At 34.5% G+C, this 18,026-nt stretch overlaps 2 protein-coding genes across 9 annotated transcripts in view; one reads left to right on the top strand and one right to left on the bottom strand.

Moving 5' to 3' along the window:
- LOC142347951 (von Willebrand factor A domain-containing protein 3A-like) overlaps positions 1 to 18,026 on the bottom strand; it is a 708,547-nt gene that overhangs the window by 415,805 nt on the left and 274,716 nt on the right. The window lies entirely within an intron of this gene.
- The window catches only part of LOC142348807 (gamma-aminobutyric acid receptor subunit pi-like), a 74,674-nt gene continuing 57,072 nt past the window's right edge, over positions 425 to 18,026 (top strand). The window contains exons 1-2 of one of the 8 annotated variants that reach the window (XM_075400325.1): positions 425 to 928; positions 12,486 to 12,761. In XM_075400325.1, coding sequence (XP_075256440.1) covers positions 12,577 to 12,761 — 185 coding nt within the window. In that variant the 5' untranslated portion in view covers positions 425 to 928; positions 12,486 to 12,576. Of the gene's footprint in view, positions 929 to 7,898; positions 8,774 to 11,959; positions 12,762 to 18,026 lie in introns of those variants that run through there. The other 7 variants (XM_075400324.1, XM_075400323.1, XM_075400321.1 and 4 more) reach the window with 7 other exon arrangements.

Raw genomic sequence — 18,026 nt, 5'->3', positions numbered from 1 at the left:
AAAATGATTAGGAAGTATTGGCAATTGAGAGTTCCGTTTTGTAAGATGATGAATGAAATAGTTGAAGAAAGCAGTATTTCTGTTATTTCCAAAATTTCGGATATATGACTGACCAAAATGTTGACAAAAGGCAATTGCTGCTCGTGAAAAGAACAATATGTTATTAGGGAAGTCAATAAAAATGCAGCTGAGAACAGGTTGCTGGTGGACTAATGTGGAAACAAATCGTTCTTTGTGTATTGAGAGAAGAATATCAACGAAAGTCAAAAGTCTTTCCTCTTCAATTCTCTGTCGCCTGTGATCCGTATCTAATTCCAATTCTGTGTGAAGCACAGTTCACAAGCTCATAGAGCTATATAGCAAATTGGTGCCTGCTCTGCAGAGAGATGAGTTGATTGACACAATAGTTAATACTGGTTTGTTCACTTTAAACACACCACAAAAGTCAGCTTGTATTTCTTACTACAGTCAATGCTGCTTCTTTCAAAGAAGATCGCCATATTTTAATTTTTCTACTGAACTTCTATGTGTTATCGAATTAATTGTCAGCTAATTTCATGCTTTCGCTTTTTAAGATATACCTTTTCTCTATAAAATAATTGAGATACTCGCGGGGGTTTTAGACGTTAAGTTTTCTTCAGCGCCAGAATTTATAGCGCACGATTTTACGGTTTGCAATGCCGGATTGAGAAGCTTACAACTACCCTGTTTCAAACAAGGTTAAGTAATTAAATCTCTGACGTACCACTTGTTTGTGAGAAAAGATTGTTACCGTTCAACTTTAAAATAGTTTTTTCAAAATACCAAAAATTTCTTGCAATCTACGTGGTCTTCGTTATTAAATAATCTTGGTTTATCTTGATCTAATATTCAAATGTTTGCTGATTATTTCTTATTGCCAATCTTAATGTTTTCTCCGATCTTCGATGTTTCTTCCTCTCTCCCTCAGCCTTTTAACTCTCTTTTTTTTTACAATTCAAAGAATTTGTATTGTATTGGAGTGCACGTGCATCCGGTTGATCTCTCAGATCCAACAAGCAAAACAAGAACTTAGAAAAATTTACATTTGAAATATGAATCATTAGCACCCAAAATTGAACCCCCCCACATTTTTTTTAAATCAGTGCTGTTATCTACAAGAAGTCGACTCAGCAGTGTGTTGCTGTGGGAGCCGAAGTCCCACCGAGTGGAACAACTCTATCAGTCTCAAGTTGCAGATTCCCCGGTGAGATAATTCCAGTTTTTGGTACTGTGGCAGTCTATAAAGAGAAGATGTAGTATATTGTTTTCTTATAAACAGTTTTTCGCACGCTCAAAAATGAAGTACAATTTAAGAGCAAAAGAAGTTTTGACAGACATTCGTTCCGAGAATGAGGTAAATCCCATCCCTAGCAGTGGTTTAACTCAACCGATGTCCAACCTTACAATAGAAAATAAATTCCACATTTCACCTGGCTCTATTTTATTCATTCCTGACACAGCCGACAAATTATATAAGATCCATGTATTAGAACATCTTTTGGAAGAAACGAAAGTTAGATACATTGGATGGGGCCCTGATTACGACTCTTGGTTCAACTCAAAATCAATATGGTCCTATTGGTGTTTCAAAAAACCTTTAAGTAAATTGAAAAGAATCTCCAAGGAACTATCAGACAAAATTGACGATCTGCTGATTAATGCCGAGAGCGCACTCTGTGTAAACGAAGCATTAACCGGTTTGAACTCCGAAAGAATTAGAACAGATGGTAACCTTCCAGATATAAAAACGTTGCTTCACACTAAAGTCCCGACTATCCGCTATGTCCCTATCACTGTACGGTACAAATGGTCAGAGCTTTTCTCTGACGTCATTACTGATTGCATTGAAGATCCTAATACAGAACTAAACTGGAGAAAACTCTTCGGATTGTCTAAATGCATTTGACGTGCCAGTAACAGAGGCGGGCAAAAACACAGGCGGAACAACGACCAAAGAATTCTAGAAAGAATTAATCGCTGGAACAGCGGAGACTTTGGAGGGCTATGGAACGAAGCTTGCTCTTTGAAACAATCAAAACGATCAAACGATACAAACTCCGAAGAGATTATCAAACGTGCAAAAAATTTGTGTTTCCAGGGCCAATATGGCAGAGCAGCAAAAGTTTTGGCTTCTGATGGTTTTGCACCAGTCAACAAGGTAACTCTCGATAGTTTGAAAAAATTGCATCCCCCTGAAGAAAAGCCTATTGTAATCCAAAATTTTTCATCACAAGCCTATCAATTCAGTGAGGAAAATGTTTCGGAACAGCTGAACTCGTTTTCAAGATTTACAGCAGCTGGTCCTTCAAAAATGTTTCCCGAACATCTTTTGCATGCTGTACAGTGTACCGCTTCAGATCAGTCACAAGTTGCTTTGAGAGTACTGACTAAGCCTGTAAACATAAGCTGCCGTGGGGAACTTCCCGAACTTGTTTCACAAGCTATATGTAGTGCATCTTTATCAGCCTTGCTGAAAAAGAAAGGCGGTATTCGCCCTATTGCAGTCGGAGAAGTCTTGAGAAGGCTAATAGCTAAATGTTTAGCCAAGGAAGCAAATTTAGAAGCAAAGGAACTTTTCCAGAGCCTGCAATTGGGTGTGGGAGTGAAGGGAGGAGCGGAAGCCATCATACATTCGACTAAGATTTCGTATGAAAAAATACTCACCTCGTCCAGTTCCTCGGGTATTTTGCAAATTGACTTTTGCAATGCATTCAATTCGATAAAACTCAGTGAAATGCTGAAAGCCGTTGCAAATTCAATGCCAGGCATTGCTGCTTTTACCAATTCCTGTTATTCACAACACAGCCAATTATTCTATGACAAATTTGTTGTTAGCAGTGAAAGCGGTATCCAACAAGGCGACCCATTAGGCCCTTTGCTTTTCTCTCTGACGCTCTGGCCCATTATAGAGAAAATTCAGGAAACTGCGCCAGAGCTTCAACAGCATTCCTGGTATCTAGATGACGGTGTCTTGGTGGGCTCAGAGGACGATCTCATTAGATCTTGGGATCTTTTATGCCAGCTCGGACCTGATCGCGGCCTCCACATCAGGGTCGATAAGTGCGAACTGTGGTCCACGGTAGATTTAGACAGACTGGATACAAGAATAAAACGAAATGATATTTCGGGCCTTGAGGTTCTTGGAGCTGCGTTAGGAACCCCAGAGTTTGTCTGCATGAAACTTAACGAAAGGATAGGGAAAATAGGGGTACTTTTCGAAAAGTTGGACTATCTTGATGACCCTCAGTGCACCCTAGGTATCCTACGCCACTGTATTGGGTCCCCCAAAATGGTGTATTCTTTGCGCTGTCAAACGCCCACACGTCCAGTTATTGAATCCCTAAAAGAATTTGATGCCCAACAGCGCGAAAAACTTGAGAATATCCTTGGAACTGTTCTTCCAGAAGAATCCTGGACTCAAGCAACTCTACCCATAACCCTTTCAGGTTTGGGTGTTCGCCAATGCCAAGACCAGTATAAAGCATCATACATTGGCTCTGTTCTCTCCTCTGAAGATCTTGTTTCCAAAATAACCGGTGAGAGCCCAAAAAACTGCCAAGTTTTTCAGGATCTTTATTCCTGTATAGCACAACTGGACATTTCAAACCTCTCAAAAAAGACGATTCAGCACTCTCTTGATAATGAAAAATTTCATGTTCTCAAAGAGAATCTAGCCTGTGAGAGAGAATCCGCCCGACTTCTCTCATTGTCTGTCCGACATGCTGGAGCTTGGTTGTCTGCTCCCCCCATTCCAGCTCTTGGGCTTCATATGGCACCAAATTAGGTTTAGAATTAGTACAAAGTACAGGTTGGGTGTCCCTGTCTACGACGCCGAAAGGAAGTGCCCGTTCTGTAAAGCAGGAGTTCTTGACATCTATGGGGATCATGCCATTGCGTGTCACGGTCGGGGAGACGCAATTGCAAGACATGACCGTATTCGAGATAAATTAGTGTCTGCTTGCTCATCTGCGAATCTCTCACCAGTAGTGGAAAAAAAGAACCTAATTCCAGAAAGCCAGTCACGCCCTGGAGACATCTTTGTCCCTACTTGGCGGGAAAACCTGCCTGCTGCATTTGATGTAACTGTTACTTCGTCGCTGCAATCCAACTCTCTCACTAATGCGGCTACAAAGGCAGGATACGCACTTGATGCAGCAGATGGAAGAAAATATTGTCTCCACGACGATAACTGCGCAAAGATGGGAATCACATTTGTTCCCCTTGCAATTGAAGTTCTTGGCGGGATATCGGCAACCTTCAAGAAAACACTCAAGCGGTTGGCTGTGTTAAGTGACAATCGTTCCTTCCAAGCGCAGGGGTTGTCTGTAGCTTTCTGTAAACTAATGCAATCCTTGTCAATCACCGCTATTCGGGGATCAGCGGAAATGTTGCTGGCACGGGCTCCATAGTAGACTGTTTTGCTTTTTGGGTGCTCGATTGCTCGGAGGGGAGATGGTTGATCCAGTACTGTTGCAATCATTGTCGACAGATATGATCAAGGGGTCTGCCTCAATGATTTTGACACGCTCTTTATGGCCAGATTTAACAAATTCAGAATCAGAAGAGTCGAGATTGGCCTTTAATGATAAGTCGCCAAAACGATTTCAACAAACGGGAGACTTATCAATGTGCAGTTCTAGTATTTTTTATTCTTACCTGACCAAAGTGGGGAGAATAGAAACATACATTTTACATGTGAAAAATAAAAAAAATGCCGACGAAATGAGATTCATAAACTGTTGATCTGTTGTATTGACAATCACCGTTTTGTTAACCAAGTTAAATATTTTTGGTTCTAGTGTTTAATTTAACCTTATATCTTTAGAAACAATAGTCAATTTTTCATGATTTTTGAAGTCAAATTGGAGTAGTGATTTTGGTCACGCCGAAACAGGAAATGGAGCGAAAAAGCGAGTGGTTTTGCGGCGTGAATTTTTTTCGCTCTAATTTTAAAGTAGAGTGCGAAAAGGGTGTTTGAACAAAATTTCGCTTTCTCGCTAGTGGTATATTGTTCACATGCGGCAATTTCACTTTGATTTTTACTGTTTTTTCGATTTTTTGGATCGGATTTTTCCCAATGCTTCCATAGTCCGTTCAAGGTCTACTTTTCTGTTTAGTCAATGAAAATTCTTTGATTTGTACGTCAGGACTTGCCCTGCTATGTTTTTTAATTTCTTCGCGTTATTTAACTTGAAGTGAGCAAGCACAAGTCCCCTCCTGTTGGATGACATTGCTTAAAAAAAGGCTCCCTTCTCATTGGGTGAATTCAATAATGATTCTGGGCGTGTTTCTAAATCATCAAGAGATCGAATCAACTCAACAAGCATCTAGGATTAGTTATCTACACATTCCATCCCACGTAATCGGTTCGCTAATCATCAGACAAGTTCAAATAATTGCTGCTTTCAAATACGGAGCTCGTGACAACAGCATAGTAGCTGATCCTCGTAAAATGACAACAAAAAAGTGACTTACAATAGTTATGTTGAATTTTGCCTATGATAGTTTGAAGACTACACAAAACATAGTTTTGAAACCCAGGCCAACCAACAGCATATGTCTATTTGTTGACGTTTTTCTACCTTTTGTGGCGGCAAAAGTAAACGAATTGAGTTTTTTGAATTTCAATTTTTGTGTAACATTTCAATTTTTTTTACAGTTCAATTGATTTGAATTGTTTGGTGCTGAAAGTGTTCTGTTTTTGGCATTATTATCACTTTGCGGGAATTTCATCGCGCCAATGCAAGTAGAACAAAAAAGATGGTGGCTTATTCTCAAATTTTGAAGTAGCGTGAGGACGGCTGTTCGGAAAAGATTCTTATTTCTCAACGGGATTTTTTCGCCCACATGCGAGATATGTTTTGATTTTATCTCATTTTTATTGTTTTTATTGTCTTTTTTAAATTAGTTTCAGTCCATTCCTGGTGTTTTCATGGTCTGTTTATTGCTTTGTCCGTGAAAATTCTTCAAATTGTAATTGGGGACTAAGCTTCTTCATTTTTTGCTCTTACAAAAACTTTTAAAACGTAATTTTTCACTGACTTCATCTGCTTGTCAGTTGTATGAGCTAATCATCCCTTTCTTAAGTGCATGTACAGACATTTAAGTAATCATCTGATCAGAACTTTTTGGATTCTTTCCAGCAGTGTATTCAAACAGGAAGACCTGTTTTTTGACAGAAGACTGCTTAAATGATCAGCGGTTTCAACTATTTTTGACAATGAGCCAAAAACATGAGCCATTTAGTTTGAATCTGAAAAGAATGCGCGATCTTTAATCATTCATTTGTTTTAACTTTTATAAGATTTCACCTAATAAGGTTCGGAGGCCCTAGCCTCTAAATTCCAACAAGTTTCAAACATAATTACTAGGCGTTGCTTTTCCCTGTGTGAGCCATCTAGGCGACTCTAACTCTCTTAAAGACCTTCAAGCCTAAATAACTTATAAAGAAAAATGGGCAAAATCCTATGCTTAGCAAAAGTTAATTCAAAGCAGTTGACATCTAGTGCTTATGCGAACTAAGAAAGCTACATTAAAACACCCCAAAATCTAGGTAGTTACTCTCAGTCTTACCAACAGAAAAGTATGACTTCACTTACAAGATTCAATTCGGAAAGAAGCTCTGAACAAGTACAGAAAAACAAGCGGTTTATATACTCCGCAAAAATAAGTAAAAGAGTTATAATCAAGTCCATATTCCAATTTTAAAATCAATATGCGAAGAATCCCAAAAAATTATATGGTTTGAACAAGTTTATCTCCGTTTTCATAGGTGACCTCTAATTTTTCTTCTGCTTCTGTATCTACAGAAGCAGCACTCGAGCAAGACTAAACAGCTTTGCACCAGAAGTGGTCAACTTAGAAAACGGTGGAAAATTGACAAAAGACTAAAGAAAAAAGTCTTAAGATAAAGCAGTTATGGCAGCTTGAGTATATTGCCACAATATTTGACAGAATGAAATTAGGTAGCTTAATTGTGATAGTTTTTTTCCCGTTAGCCAAAACAAAATGTTGCTTTACTCAGTTTTTTTCTATCCCAAAACTACGAACGATTTTTTTTTTCAAAACAGTGGAGGTTTTGATGGTTATTCATCGAGATGAAGGAGCGTAAATGCTGACTACATTATAATCAAGAATGAGCAAAAAATTTGCACGTAAAATTTTGGAAGCAAAAACGGCAGACTTATGAAGAGACCTTGCTCGTCTTTAATTGGATATGAAAAGGCTCTAGCTGGTCCCATTTTTGAGTCTATCTGAAGTCTTTCTCGTAATTATTGGATCGAGCTGAAGGCCAGACCTAATTTTGGGTCGCGTTGAAGTCGTTTGTAAAATTTTTAAGGTCCAGCTAAATTCTTTGAGAAAAATCGGAGTCGAGCTAAAATCCAGCATGTCTGGAAGTTCAGCGAAAGAGTTTTCATAGCTCAAATGAGTCGATTGTGGTCTTTTCAAAGTACGTCGGCCGAGCTTTGTCTTTTCATAAGTCTGTACCTAGACCTGGATAACGTTCTCGGGGGTCACAAACGGAAGAAATCCACATCCTTAGATACCTAACATAAGACTATTTATTTTACCATGGCAAGGACATGTTTAATAAAATGGATTAATCAATGAGCTTGTGTTTGGAATTTGACTGTGTAAACCAGGGTAGTAACTTAACGTCACGTTTATGCGGCCAAATCTATATCACAGCCATCTTTTTTCGATAAACAATCCTTTAACCTTCAATTAATAGGAGAACTTCTATATGACTTCGTCAAAAATCGCAACAAAAATAACCACGGGGAACAATTTCATCTGATTTATTAACAAATATTTGTTTCCTTTTGAGCTTGAGTTTTTCATAAGCCTAAAGCGCTTAAGTCTTTAAAGCGTTCAAAAACAAGGTCAATTCAAATAAAATAAATATGGCAGAGCAACATCCTCCCTCTTTCTATACTTTGTGAGGACTCCTCTTGAATATTGAAGATAGAGGTCCTTGTGTAAATAGTTATAGTTATGTTTCATCATCATCCGCAAAAACTATCATCCCACAGTCATATTAGGGGATCACCCTAGTCGATTGAAAAATTTGCCATGCAACATCTTGCAAGAATTTGGTAAAACCCTGCAGGACCATGCATTGTCTTGGAAGTTTTCTTCGAACATTTAGCAAGACGATGCAAGAGAATATATTTTCTTGCAAGCGATAATTTTTTTCTTTTGTAATTTAAGATCCCGTTGTAATTTATGCGTCAAAAGGGTATTTACTTACCATTTTCCGTGAACATGATGGTGTACAGTTACTGTGGCCTTCAAGTCAAGACAGTAGCTGGAGAAAAATAGACAAAATATCACTTGGTCGGTGTTAGGATCAAACAAAAATTTGTTCATCTGGTCAATTTATCCGACATTTTACGCATATACACATGAAATATTGTAATAAAACACGCCAGCTCTGAGCTGATAAAGAACTCAAAGCCCATAATCGCCTTTTGTTTTGAACCATACATATAACTAAATTCAATATCCGCCACACAGCAATAAAATTATAATTAAAATTTATGGTAACAACTGCAAAATCACTTTCCGTTACAATAACTTACCACTGCTCATATTTTATTCATGAATTGTGTTATGCGTGAATGAACCTTTTACTTAACTTTGTTTCATTCTTTTCGGGTTACACCAATTCTTATCTCTTCAGCTTAACTATTCTAACTGTTTAGCTTACCATAACAAGATTTGTTATGCGCTTCCTCATTTTCATGAGACGGTGATTCTTATTCAAAATTTCATAAGATTTTTTCATGAGATCTAATTTTTATTCAAAATTTAGCATTTCAAAGTTCAGCATCACTGAAAAAAAAAATTTATTTATTCGACGTTTGTCATCAATTTTCTGAAGTTTTTCTAATTCAGGGTGGCGTAAGTTAAAGAAAAGTATTTCCCTTTTTATGTAATTATTAACCCTTCATTTCTGTATCCAATGCATCTTCAAACGAATCAATTGTGTTAGGTTAAAGAGAATAGAATTTGGTACTTCGAGTCAAATATCTAGTTTGCTTTTTTGTTTGAATCCTATCAACTATTTTCTCCCAGCCGACCTCTTAGATATCTAGAAGAATAATCCTCCGTTTTCAGCAAATAACCAATATTTATTTAAAGTATATTGTGATGAGCTTTGATTTCTCATGAGCTTATAAATCACTATTAGAAAAGAACGAACATGAAACGCCACCAACCGCCTCAAAGAGCTTCAAACTTGTTTTCTCGAATATGCTTATGAATTAAATTACTTAAGATCCAATTTGGGAGCCAAATTTTATTAAAAGCCGGGTAAATTGTTCTATTAGTGATTTTATTTGTGTTTGCGTGTATTGTACATTGAACAGACATCTCTATGCTATTTATTTATTTTGTTTGGACCTTACATTCAGGAATGTTGTTTTTTGAAAACAAAACCGTGGTTTTGACCAAATTTCAAGGAAAAACTTATGTGTCTCTTTGAACACTATAGTTGCGGCAGCCTCATCTTAGCCAAAAACGACAAGCTATACCTTGAAATGGTCTTTTTTCTACTCTTTCGACTTTACTCTATCAATCTACTCCAAAAACAAAAGTTTGGGGGTGTCATGCAGGAAGCGATGAAGCGTGAAAAGTTTCATTGACGGGTTTCAAACTTGCCGTTTTCATGAAGTTATTGCGGTCTGAAACGTTTTGAACTGTTGATTCACTAATGCAAATTTATCTCATTTTAAAAGCAAAAAATAGTCACGATGAGATAATGTAATTATTGAATGCTTACCCCTAAGAACCCTAATCTAACTGAAATCGACCATTAAGATTATTGAATGCATTTTTTGCCAATATACCCAGTATAAATTTTTGTAATGGTTGCTGTCTGTTTGAAGAGTTTTCTTACTTTTTTGCTGCATATTACGCCGCAAAACGTACATTTGGCCTCTGTCGGCCCATCTGACCGTATCGTGGACAATTATGATGATACGTCATCACATTTCGGCAGTATTTATTTCACTACTTTCCACTATCTTGTTTTGCGTTCAAATAGCCAGCAGATAGAATTCTTGATTTTGTTAATAATGATCTAAGATATTGTTCAGACATTAAATTTTGTTAATTACCATATTATGAACATTCAAACCAGCAAGTTGCTTTTTTGAATTACAATTAGTAAATTGAACAACTTTTGTCTAATTTAAAATCAATTAGGTCTTCTTTCCATTCTGCTTAAGCGGCGCTTTTTTGCAGTTTTTTGTTCGCCTATAGCTCAAAATCTTGGACAAATGTGACTTATATTTTCAAACTTTCTCAAAATGGGACTAAATTTGCTTGCTGACACTGTTTTCTACGCTCGCTTATATCTCTAATCATAAAACATGGGCCTTGAAAAATCCTGACAAATCTGGCGAATTTGTTTGTTTTTCTATACGTTTTCTATGTAATATTGTTTTAAAGGATCCAATAAACGATTTCTCGCTATGAATTCAATGAATAAGATACTATTTTTTATTTGCAAGATCCAATTATATTTTTTCACAAATCTAGTTTTTGTTTCCCATCTAAACGACGTTGAAAAATTCAATCGTGGAAAAGGAGATCTGCATTCGGTATTTGCAAAAATGTAATATGGTGTTAGAATTTGCTTTGCGATGAAGTGTAACGTTGCATTTGGAACATTCATTGTGTCCCGTGTCGTATGCATTTTGTCTCGACTCGAAAAATATTCTGATTATGTTAGTAAGACTTTCTCGGATTCGATTTGATTCTTTGGCAAAAAAATCAAAAGCAAATTTACATACATTTTAGATACACTCATTCACGATAGAAATTTGATATACCAAATCTTGCCAAGTATTTTACAGAACACCAGAGAGTCCCTAGATAGGACGTTTCAAGGTTTTTTAAAAAAAGAAATCGTAAAATCTACCTCACTGCACATAGTGTTTTTTTTCGAAACAAATATTTAGAGATAACTTCTGTTTTGTTCCATATATATTACATGTATATTCTAAATTAACATTACGAGGATCGACAAAAAGACCCAGAAACAGAGGTTTCGCTAAGAGAACGAGCGAGTAAGACAGTTTTTACTGCCACTTGTACGGTTGTTTCCAAATTGTTGTCTCCAAAGATTTAGAGACAGGATTCTTTAAGCAAATAAACGTTAACCTAATGCCCCATAAACCATTAAGGAAATAAACCCTATAATATCAGGGTACTTGCGGAGTTTTCTGAATACTTGTGCCATTAATATATTTCATTTCGTTCAATGCTGATCTATAACTGTTAGCATACTGACTTTGTTTATCAAAAAACAGTAATCTGTACCTCGGAGCCTGCAAATAAATATTGGTCTTCTTCATTGAATTGACTGCGCGACATTGCTAATTGGATCCTCAAACATAATATTTTTTCACAATATTTTTTACCCGATTTTCATGACACGGTGTAGAATTTTCTTTGATAATTGTTAATGTTTTTCTATCTTTTCTTCGAAGTCAGTAATTGTTTTGGTATTAAAAACGGTCTATCTCTAATAATTCTTCCTAGCTTGAAAAGACGTTCAAATATATTATCCACAAAATTTAATCAACTCTTTTCTTTTTTAATCTGTATATGGAAATCTTACTTTTCAGCTCTTTTTACCATTCATAAATCAATCAAATAAAAAAACACATTTACTTTATTGAGGCTTGAAAAAACTTCTGTTGTTAAGATTGCCGTTAGAGACTTCAATTAAATTCAATACGGATAATTCGATTTCAATCCACAATTTTCACAAATTGAAAAGCTCAAGCAAATCTTATATGAAAATGTACCATTTTAACGTATATAACATTTGCATTTATACACACATTCAAATGTTAAAAACGTAATTTAATTATTATATACACATGTTGAATAATTCTTTATTTAAAAGCAGTTTTATACCATGCAAATCCATATATTCAGATTTTTATACGTGAAAACATGTATGATAGTTCAAAAACACATATGATTGTGAATGGTATTATCTTTTACAAGTTAGTTTAGATATTATAAACTCAATTAATTGAATATATTGACCATTTAAGTGCGCCAATAACTTCATAAACAAAGTTGTTTTCAATTCATAAATTCATAAATTTTAAACCTATTAAGCTCCGGAGAATTCCTGAATCGAAAAAGTTTTGAATATGTATTTTTATTACCTGGCTAGTAATAATAACTTGGAGGCGTTAACCGTTAGGTGTGTTTTTGCTTACATATCGCATTGTTATGATTAAATATGATCAGAAATTTTACAACAAGGAAAAAAACTTAGAATTTCTATTTTTATTGACCAGGATATGGTAAATAGTTTTCATTAAATTAGAACAATATGTTCGCTAAGTGGGGTAAAACTTTAACAAATAAACAAAAACCTATAAATCACCCAGCGCGGTTTTACTTGAGAACAGAAATATCTCGATTTTATTTGACAGTTCCCCAAATGAAATCTTTAACACCTACCCTACTACCCTAATTTGCTTATAATTATTTTCTATTTATTTGGCTTATTGTGAACAGCTCACAATGTTTGCGAATGACGAGTTCATAAATTATTTCCTTTATTTATTGTTGTTTATTTTTGGGGCCGTTATTCCCGACGCATCAACAACATCATCAGGCTTGAAAAAGCAGAGAGTTAAGAACACAGAAGTTACCAAATTGCTCAACTTCCTCATCTCAGACCAAGAGGACGAATTCGGAGCTATAAGGTAAATGCTGAAAAAAATGATACGGAAATTTTTTCCTCAATTCGTTCTTTTTTGAAAACAAAAAAACGTTGGGAAATACTCAATTATATTCAAAAATTCAACAAAAGTCTTCAGAAATTTTGTTCATAAATTTTAACCAATAAAACACCATAAGCATTCCGTTGCATAAAAATGAGCAAAATTTTCATCCGTTTTTGATAAAGTGCAAACGATATAAGAACATCTATTTCATAAAAAATGATTTGAGATTCACTGTTTTAGAGAACAATTACTTTAGTTGAGATTTACAAGGAAAAATATAGCCAATATTTTTCACTGTGGCTATAAATTAAGTAGTGGGCTAAATAGTTGGCTTAAAAATCTGAAGTAGTGGGCTATAAATTAGTAACTTCTTGGCTTGACACATTTCCAGAATCAAAAATTGTTTCTTTGGATATGTGTTTTAACAAAAATTGTTGCTGTCCTAACTTACAAGTTACATTGAGAGCTTTTTGTTTCACTTGATTGTAATCAATTGATTTAAAGAAAGAGGATAAAGGCTCAGCAATGATCAGAAAAAAATGGTAGGAGTATTCAGCGTTTTAGATAAACTCAAATTTTTATGATTTTGTTTTTGAACAATTTCTAGATTTTGAAAAAGAATAAAATAATGTAGTGATTTGGTGTTCAACTTAAGAAAAGTAAATAGTGACTTTGGTTCCTTTAAGATTTAGATAACGGCCAAAAAACTTTTTTCTATACAGTTTACTCTAAGTAGATTTCTTTTGAGAGAAAAACTCAAATCACCGCGTTTAAGACATTTTGCGCAAAAAGTCCGATATGATAACACGTTTTGAACAAAGTCCGATATGTTGACAACGTTTTGAACACTGTAATAAAACGTATATAATAAAATTTTTCTGGTTTTCAGAGCTGTTCGTTTTTGCTACCCTGAATTGTTATCTAGAACAAAAAAAACTCTTCAAATTTAAATTGAATTATATTGCGTAAAACTTTTGGCGACAGAAGAAATATCATTATGATATAATTCTTCTTCTGTCCCTAATTTCTTCGCCAGACATTCTTCTTTTATCCTTATATATGGCCGAAAATTCTTGTTTTCTTATAAAATATATGCATTTGAACCCTACTACGTTAACAGAGTTCACTGAGGTACCAAATCAATTGCCCTTTACAAAATAGTGCCTTATGAATAATAAGCACTCACAATTTCAGACTCTGATGGCCGTTAGCTTGAGAAAAATAAACTGTGTACTGAAATTTTTTGATTTTCTAAAATTTTGTCACTCCTGCAATCTAGGATTTTCAAAATGAAGAGTACGATGAGCAATTTTGTCAAAAAATAGTTTATATTTAAGTAAGGAAGACTAAACAACAAGGCAAAAACACCAACTTTATACTTATAAAAAATATTTTGTATAATTTTGATCATAAACCCTTCAATAACGTCAAAAATTGGCTATATGGTTTAAAAAATTATAGCGTTGGTTGTATGGGTACATAAAAATAACCCAGAATCTGCCATTTTTATGAGCAAACACTCTGCCAAAATTTTAAAGCATCCTCGTTTCTGGCATTTTTAATCAGTTACTTTTGTGAAACAAATTAGATTCAAAAGTTGGTTTTTTAAACATTGTTTTTCTGGAAGAACACTTTTTGATCAACGCCAATTAGGAGAGAACAAAAAATTTTACAATTTTTTTGAATGCAAATGCATAGTTCCCATTTGTTCAAGTTGTGGCATTAGCTGTACCCTTCCGATCTCTTCATCGCGCGGACGCTCTGAGGTTTTTGTTTTTCATAGAAAAATCGAAAATCATTTAAAATTTCAAAAAGTTGCTTTTAAATTTTTCTCTCAAAATATTCTTACTAAGCATTCAAAATAACACTTGTTTCATTGAAGTCGAAGAAGAAAAGACGAGTTCTCCAAATTGATGTGGTCATGATTAAAAAATATCTTTGATCTGATTCCGATAAGCAATTAAAAAAACATATATAAATTTGTTATCGCATTTTACGTCGGAAAGAGTGGTAATCAATTTTTTGACAAAGGGCACATCAGATGCGGTTATTACGCGCCAAAAAGTCGTTCATTAACTTATTGTAAAGAAATTTGTATGGTGAGCTGTCGTGAAGATTGTCAAAAAAATATGGATGACTTTCTAAATGTTTGAAGCTTTTTTGATGATATTTTTTCATTAATAAGTTCAGCCCCCCTTTTCCTACTATAGTTTAATTTGAGATAAATTCAAAAAGAAAGATAAAATACGGCCGTGATTTTAACTTTTGGGATAATTGATGAAAAACCTTTAGCCAAATTAGCAGAACAACTAATTACATAAACTAGAAGAAAACAATAGTAGAACCAAAAGGAACTACTAATAGGAAACAGCAGGAAAACGATTGCCCCATCCCTCATGATTAAAAAAGCTCAAAAAAGAAAATCTCATTAAAGCTCGAACCGTTGACACTTCAACGTAAAAAACTATCAAACAAACCTGACCTCTTACGGAATTTAAAATCACCAAGCTGTGTGATCTAATATTAAGCAAAAGACAGCGCCTTGATTTACTTTGATTTGTGGATTTTGCACACAAAAGATTTTTCAATGTGCAGAAAAAAAATACAGTAGTTCAACTAGAACTAGCAACTGGTTGTTTAACCAGAAAATGTTTGTTTGCAACGTCTGACAATATTGGGGGCAACTAGAGAAAAAGGTGTCAAAAAATAATGCTCAACTGTGAACACAAAATAGTTTTTTTTCAAATTATTGATTTTACTTACACAGGGAATAACTAGTTACTAAAAGTAAACTGCTTAAATCTTTCGTTATGCTGTTTTTAAGCAAAAATACACCAACGTGGAAAAACAAACCAAATCTTTGAGCTCGTTCGTTTGATCTAATGCACATTTTAGAAATTTATAACAGCAATAAACAGCAAATTTTTGGTGTTTAAAAATTGCAATCTTTTCCTTTTAAGTGATTATACTTTCAAATTTAATTGAGTTGTCGTTATCAGATTTAGCAGGGACAAATACTTCTAGCTGTGAAAGTGTTAAATAAATTCTGAGAAAGTTTTAGTTTCCATTTTTATTTCCATTAAGTGTTAAAACAAAAAGTGTTAAATAAATTCTGAGAACGTATTTTTCAACCAGTCGTTTGTGCGATATTGAACTTTTTGTTTATTTTTTTGTTGGAACTAACATTGTGGAAAACAGATTCTGCAAATACGCAATCGTTTTGCTTTTTATTAAAATTATTGAGCAAACGATAATTGCTGGTGTTTAAAATGTCACAACGGTTTAGAAAGCAATCGAAAAAACTTGAAAAAGTAGCTAAACGCGTCCGAGACGATTCAACTTTTAACGCAAGCTAGTTTTATTTTTGCAGATGTCTTTTCCAGCGACAGCTTGCAAATCAATAATAAGAGTATTTTTCATTATATTGCACCTGTAGATCACAAGTCAACCGTAAATACAGACAAAGAAAAGTTGAGGTAGTTTTACTTTTAAGCGGGGACAATTTTCCTAAACGCTTCAAATAAATTTGACCAAAATTTAGCTTACGCTTACTCTGTTTGTATTTTCGTCTAAATTTTAACGTCTGGCCAAATTAACACCCATTGATATTGGCCATTTTTTTAGATATGGTCAATTAAACTGTGAATTAAACCTCTCAGAAAGAATAGACGTCGTTGCATGAATAGTTGGCGCGGTTTATAAGGCGAGGAACCAAGTAAACGTGCATTGATCTTCATTGATAAATTGTACATTTTGGTTCGTCTACATTTGATTCTAACTGGAAATTTGTCTCTTTTCCTTTAAAAGACTTACCAAGCAACGTGAAACCAAGTTTGGTTAATATCATTAAAGTTATCATTATATTTATTTTTAATAACGAAAAATAGTTATAATTTTTGATATCAGTTTATATATGCCTTTAACTTTCTATATTTTATATGATGCGAAAGTTTTTTTTAAATATTTCTGGCACAAAATGAAGAGAAGCATCAAAGCGCATGTAAATTTTTCTGGTCTACGAGGACTTGATACTTTTTGAAGGGTAGTTCAGAGGTTTCTAATCACTTTTCAGAACAAAAGCCATTTTTAATGAGTTCATGCACGCTTTGGAGCTGTTGATCTGAATAAATTGAAGTTGTTTGTCGCTTTGAATTGCTTTATCAAAAATTGTGCGAATTTCACAAGTTGAACTTGAATTTTGCGCAATTAGCACACAGAAAAATTAAAAACTTAGCCATCACAATTATCGTTATAGAAACTTCAGTTTAAATTTTTGGGGAAAACTTAAATTTTGTACTGCGTCTTTTCAATAATCCATGGTATAAATATGCATTCGAGACGATTTTTTTTTCTATTTGGTTTACATTGTAGTTAATTTGTTATTGTTCGCATTTTAGTGAGAAAAATATATGGATCTCAGTAGGAGGAAATTTCTTCATCAAAGATCTCAAAACAATTTATCCAATTTGCAACGAGCTTTGATGAGCTATGAAAAGGTTCTTTTTATTTTTTATCACAAAACAAGCTGAAGCTAACAATTCAATTTTATTGTCCAACGTGAACTTAAACGATGCAAGTCTTGCGAGAACTCAAGTGAACTTACAGACAGCTCGGGTTGGCCCTTCTTGACCATATCCAAGAACCATATATTTTTCCATACAGGCCATATAATTGTTCCGACCCTCTTGAGGGGGGAGGAACTATATACTCAAATGGGTTTTTTTTTTTGTTCAGTGAATTTTCGCCGATCGATACATTCATCGTAGAGAGTTGAGAGTGGTATCATTAGAAAGCTCGTCCAGCGTAGAATATGGAATTAAAAAGATTTTTTTAATTTTCGTTTTCTACAGGGAGTTATCGAGGTTTAAAGTTTTGTGAAAATAGTGTGAATTCCGTTGATTTTTATTCACATTTTACGGAATTTTCGCTAATTTTTGACCAAAATTTCGCCAATTTTGCTAAAACTTGTCAACATTTTTTAAAAACTTGTTGTTGATTTTATTTTTAAATATAAAAAATCTTCTCGGCTTTTCTTATTTTGAATTTCTTCTGAGAACTTCAGAGAAGTAGAGTAAATTCCCGTTGTTTTTATTCACATTTTCCGGAATTTTTGCCTAAATTTTCGTCAATTTTGCTAAAATTTGTTATAATTTTTAAGAATAGTGTCGTTGATTTTATTTTTGAAGACGAACAAGCATTGTTCATTGTTTTGATTTAATTTTTTTGGTCAAAAAATGTGGATAA

The sequence above is a fragment of the Convolutriloba macropyga genome, chromosome 10 (genome assembly GCF_964194025.1).
Source record: "Convolutriloba macropyga chromosome 10, txConMacr16.3, whole genome shotgun sequence".
NCBI classification, from domain to species: domain Eukaryota; kingdom Metazoa; phylum Xenacoelomorpha; order Acoela; family Convolutidae; genus Convolutriloba; species Convolutriloba macropyga.
The sequence above is the reverse complement of the archived record's forward strand: the minus strand, read 5'-3'. Positions and strand labels throughout refer to the sequence as shown.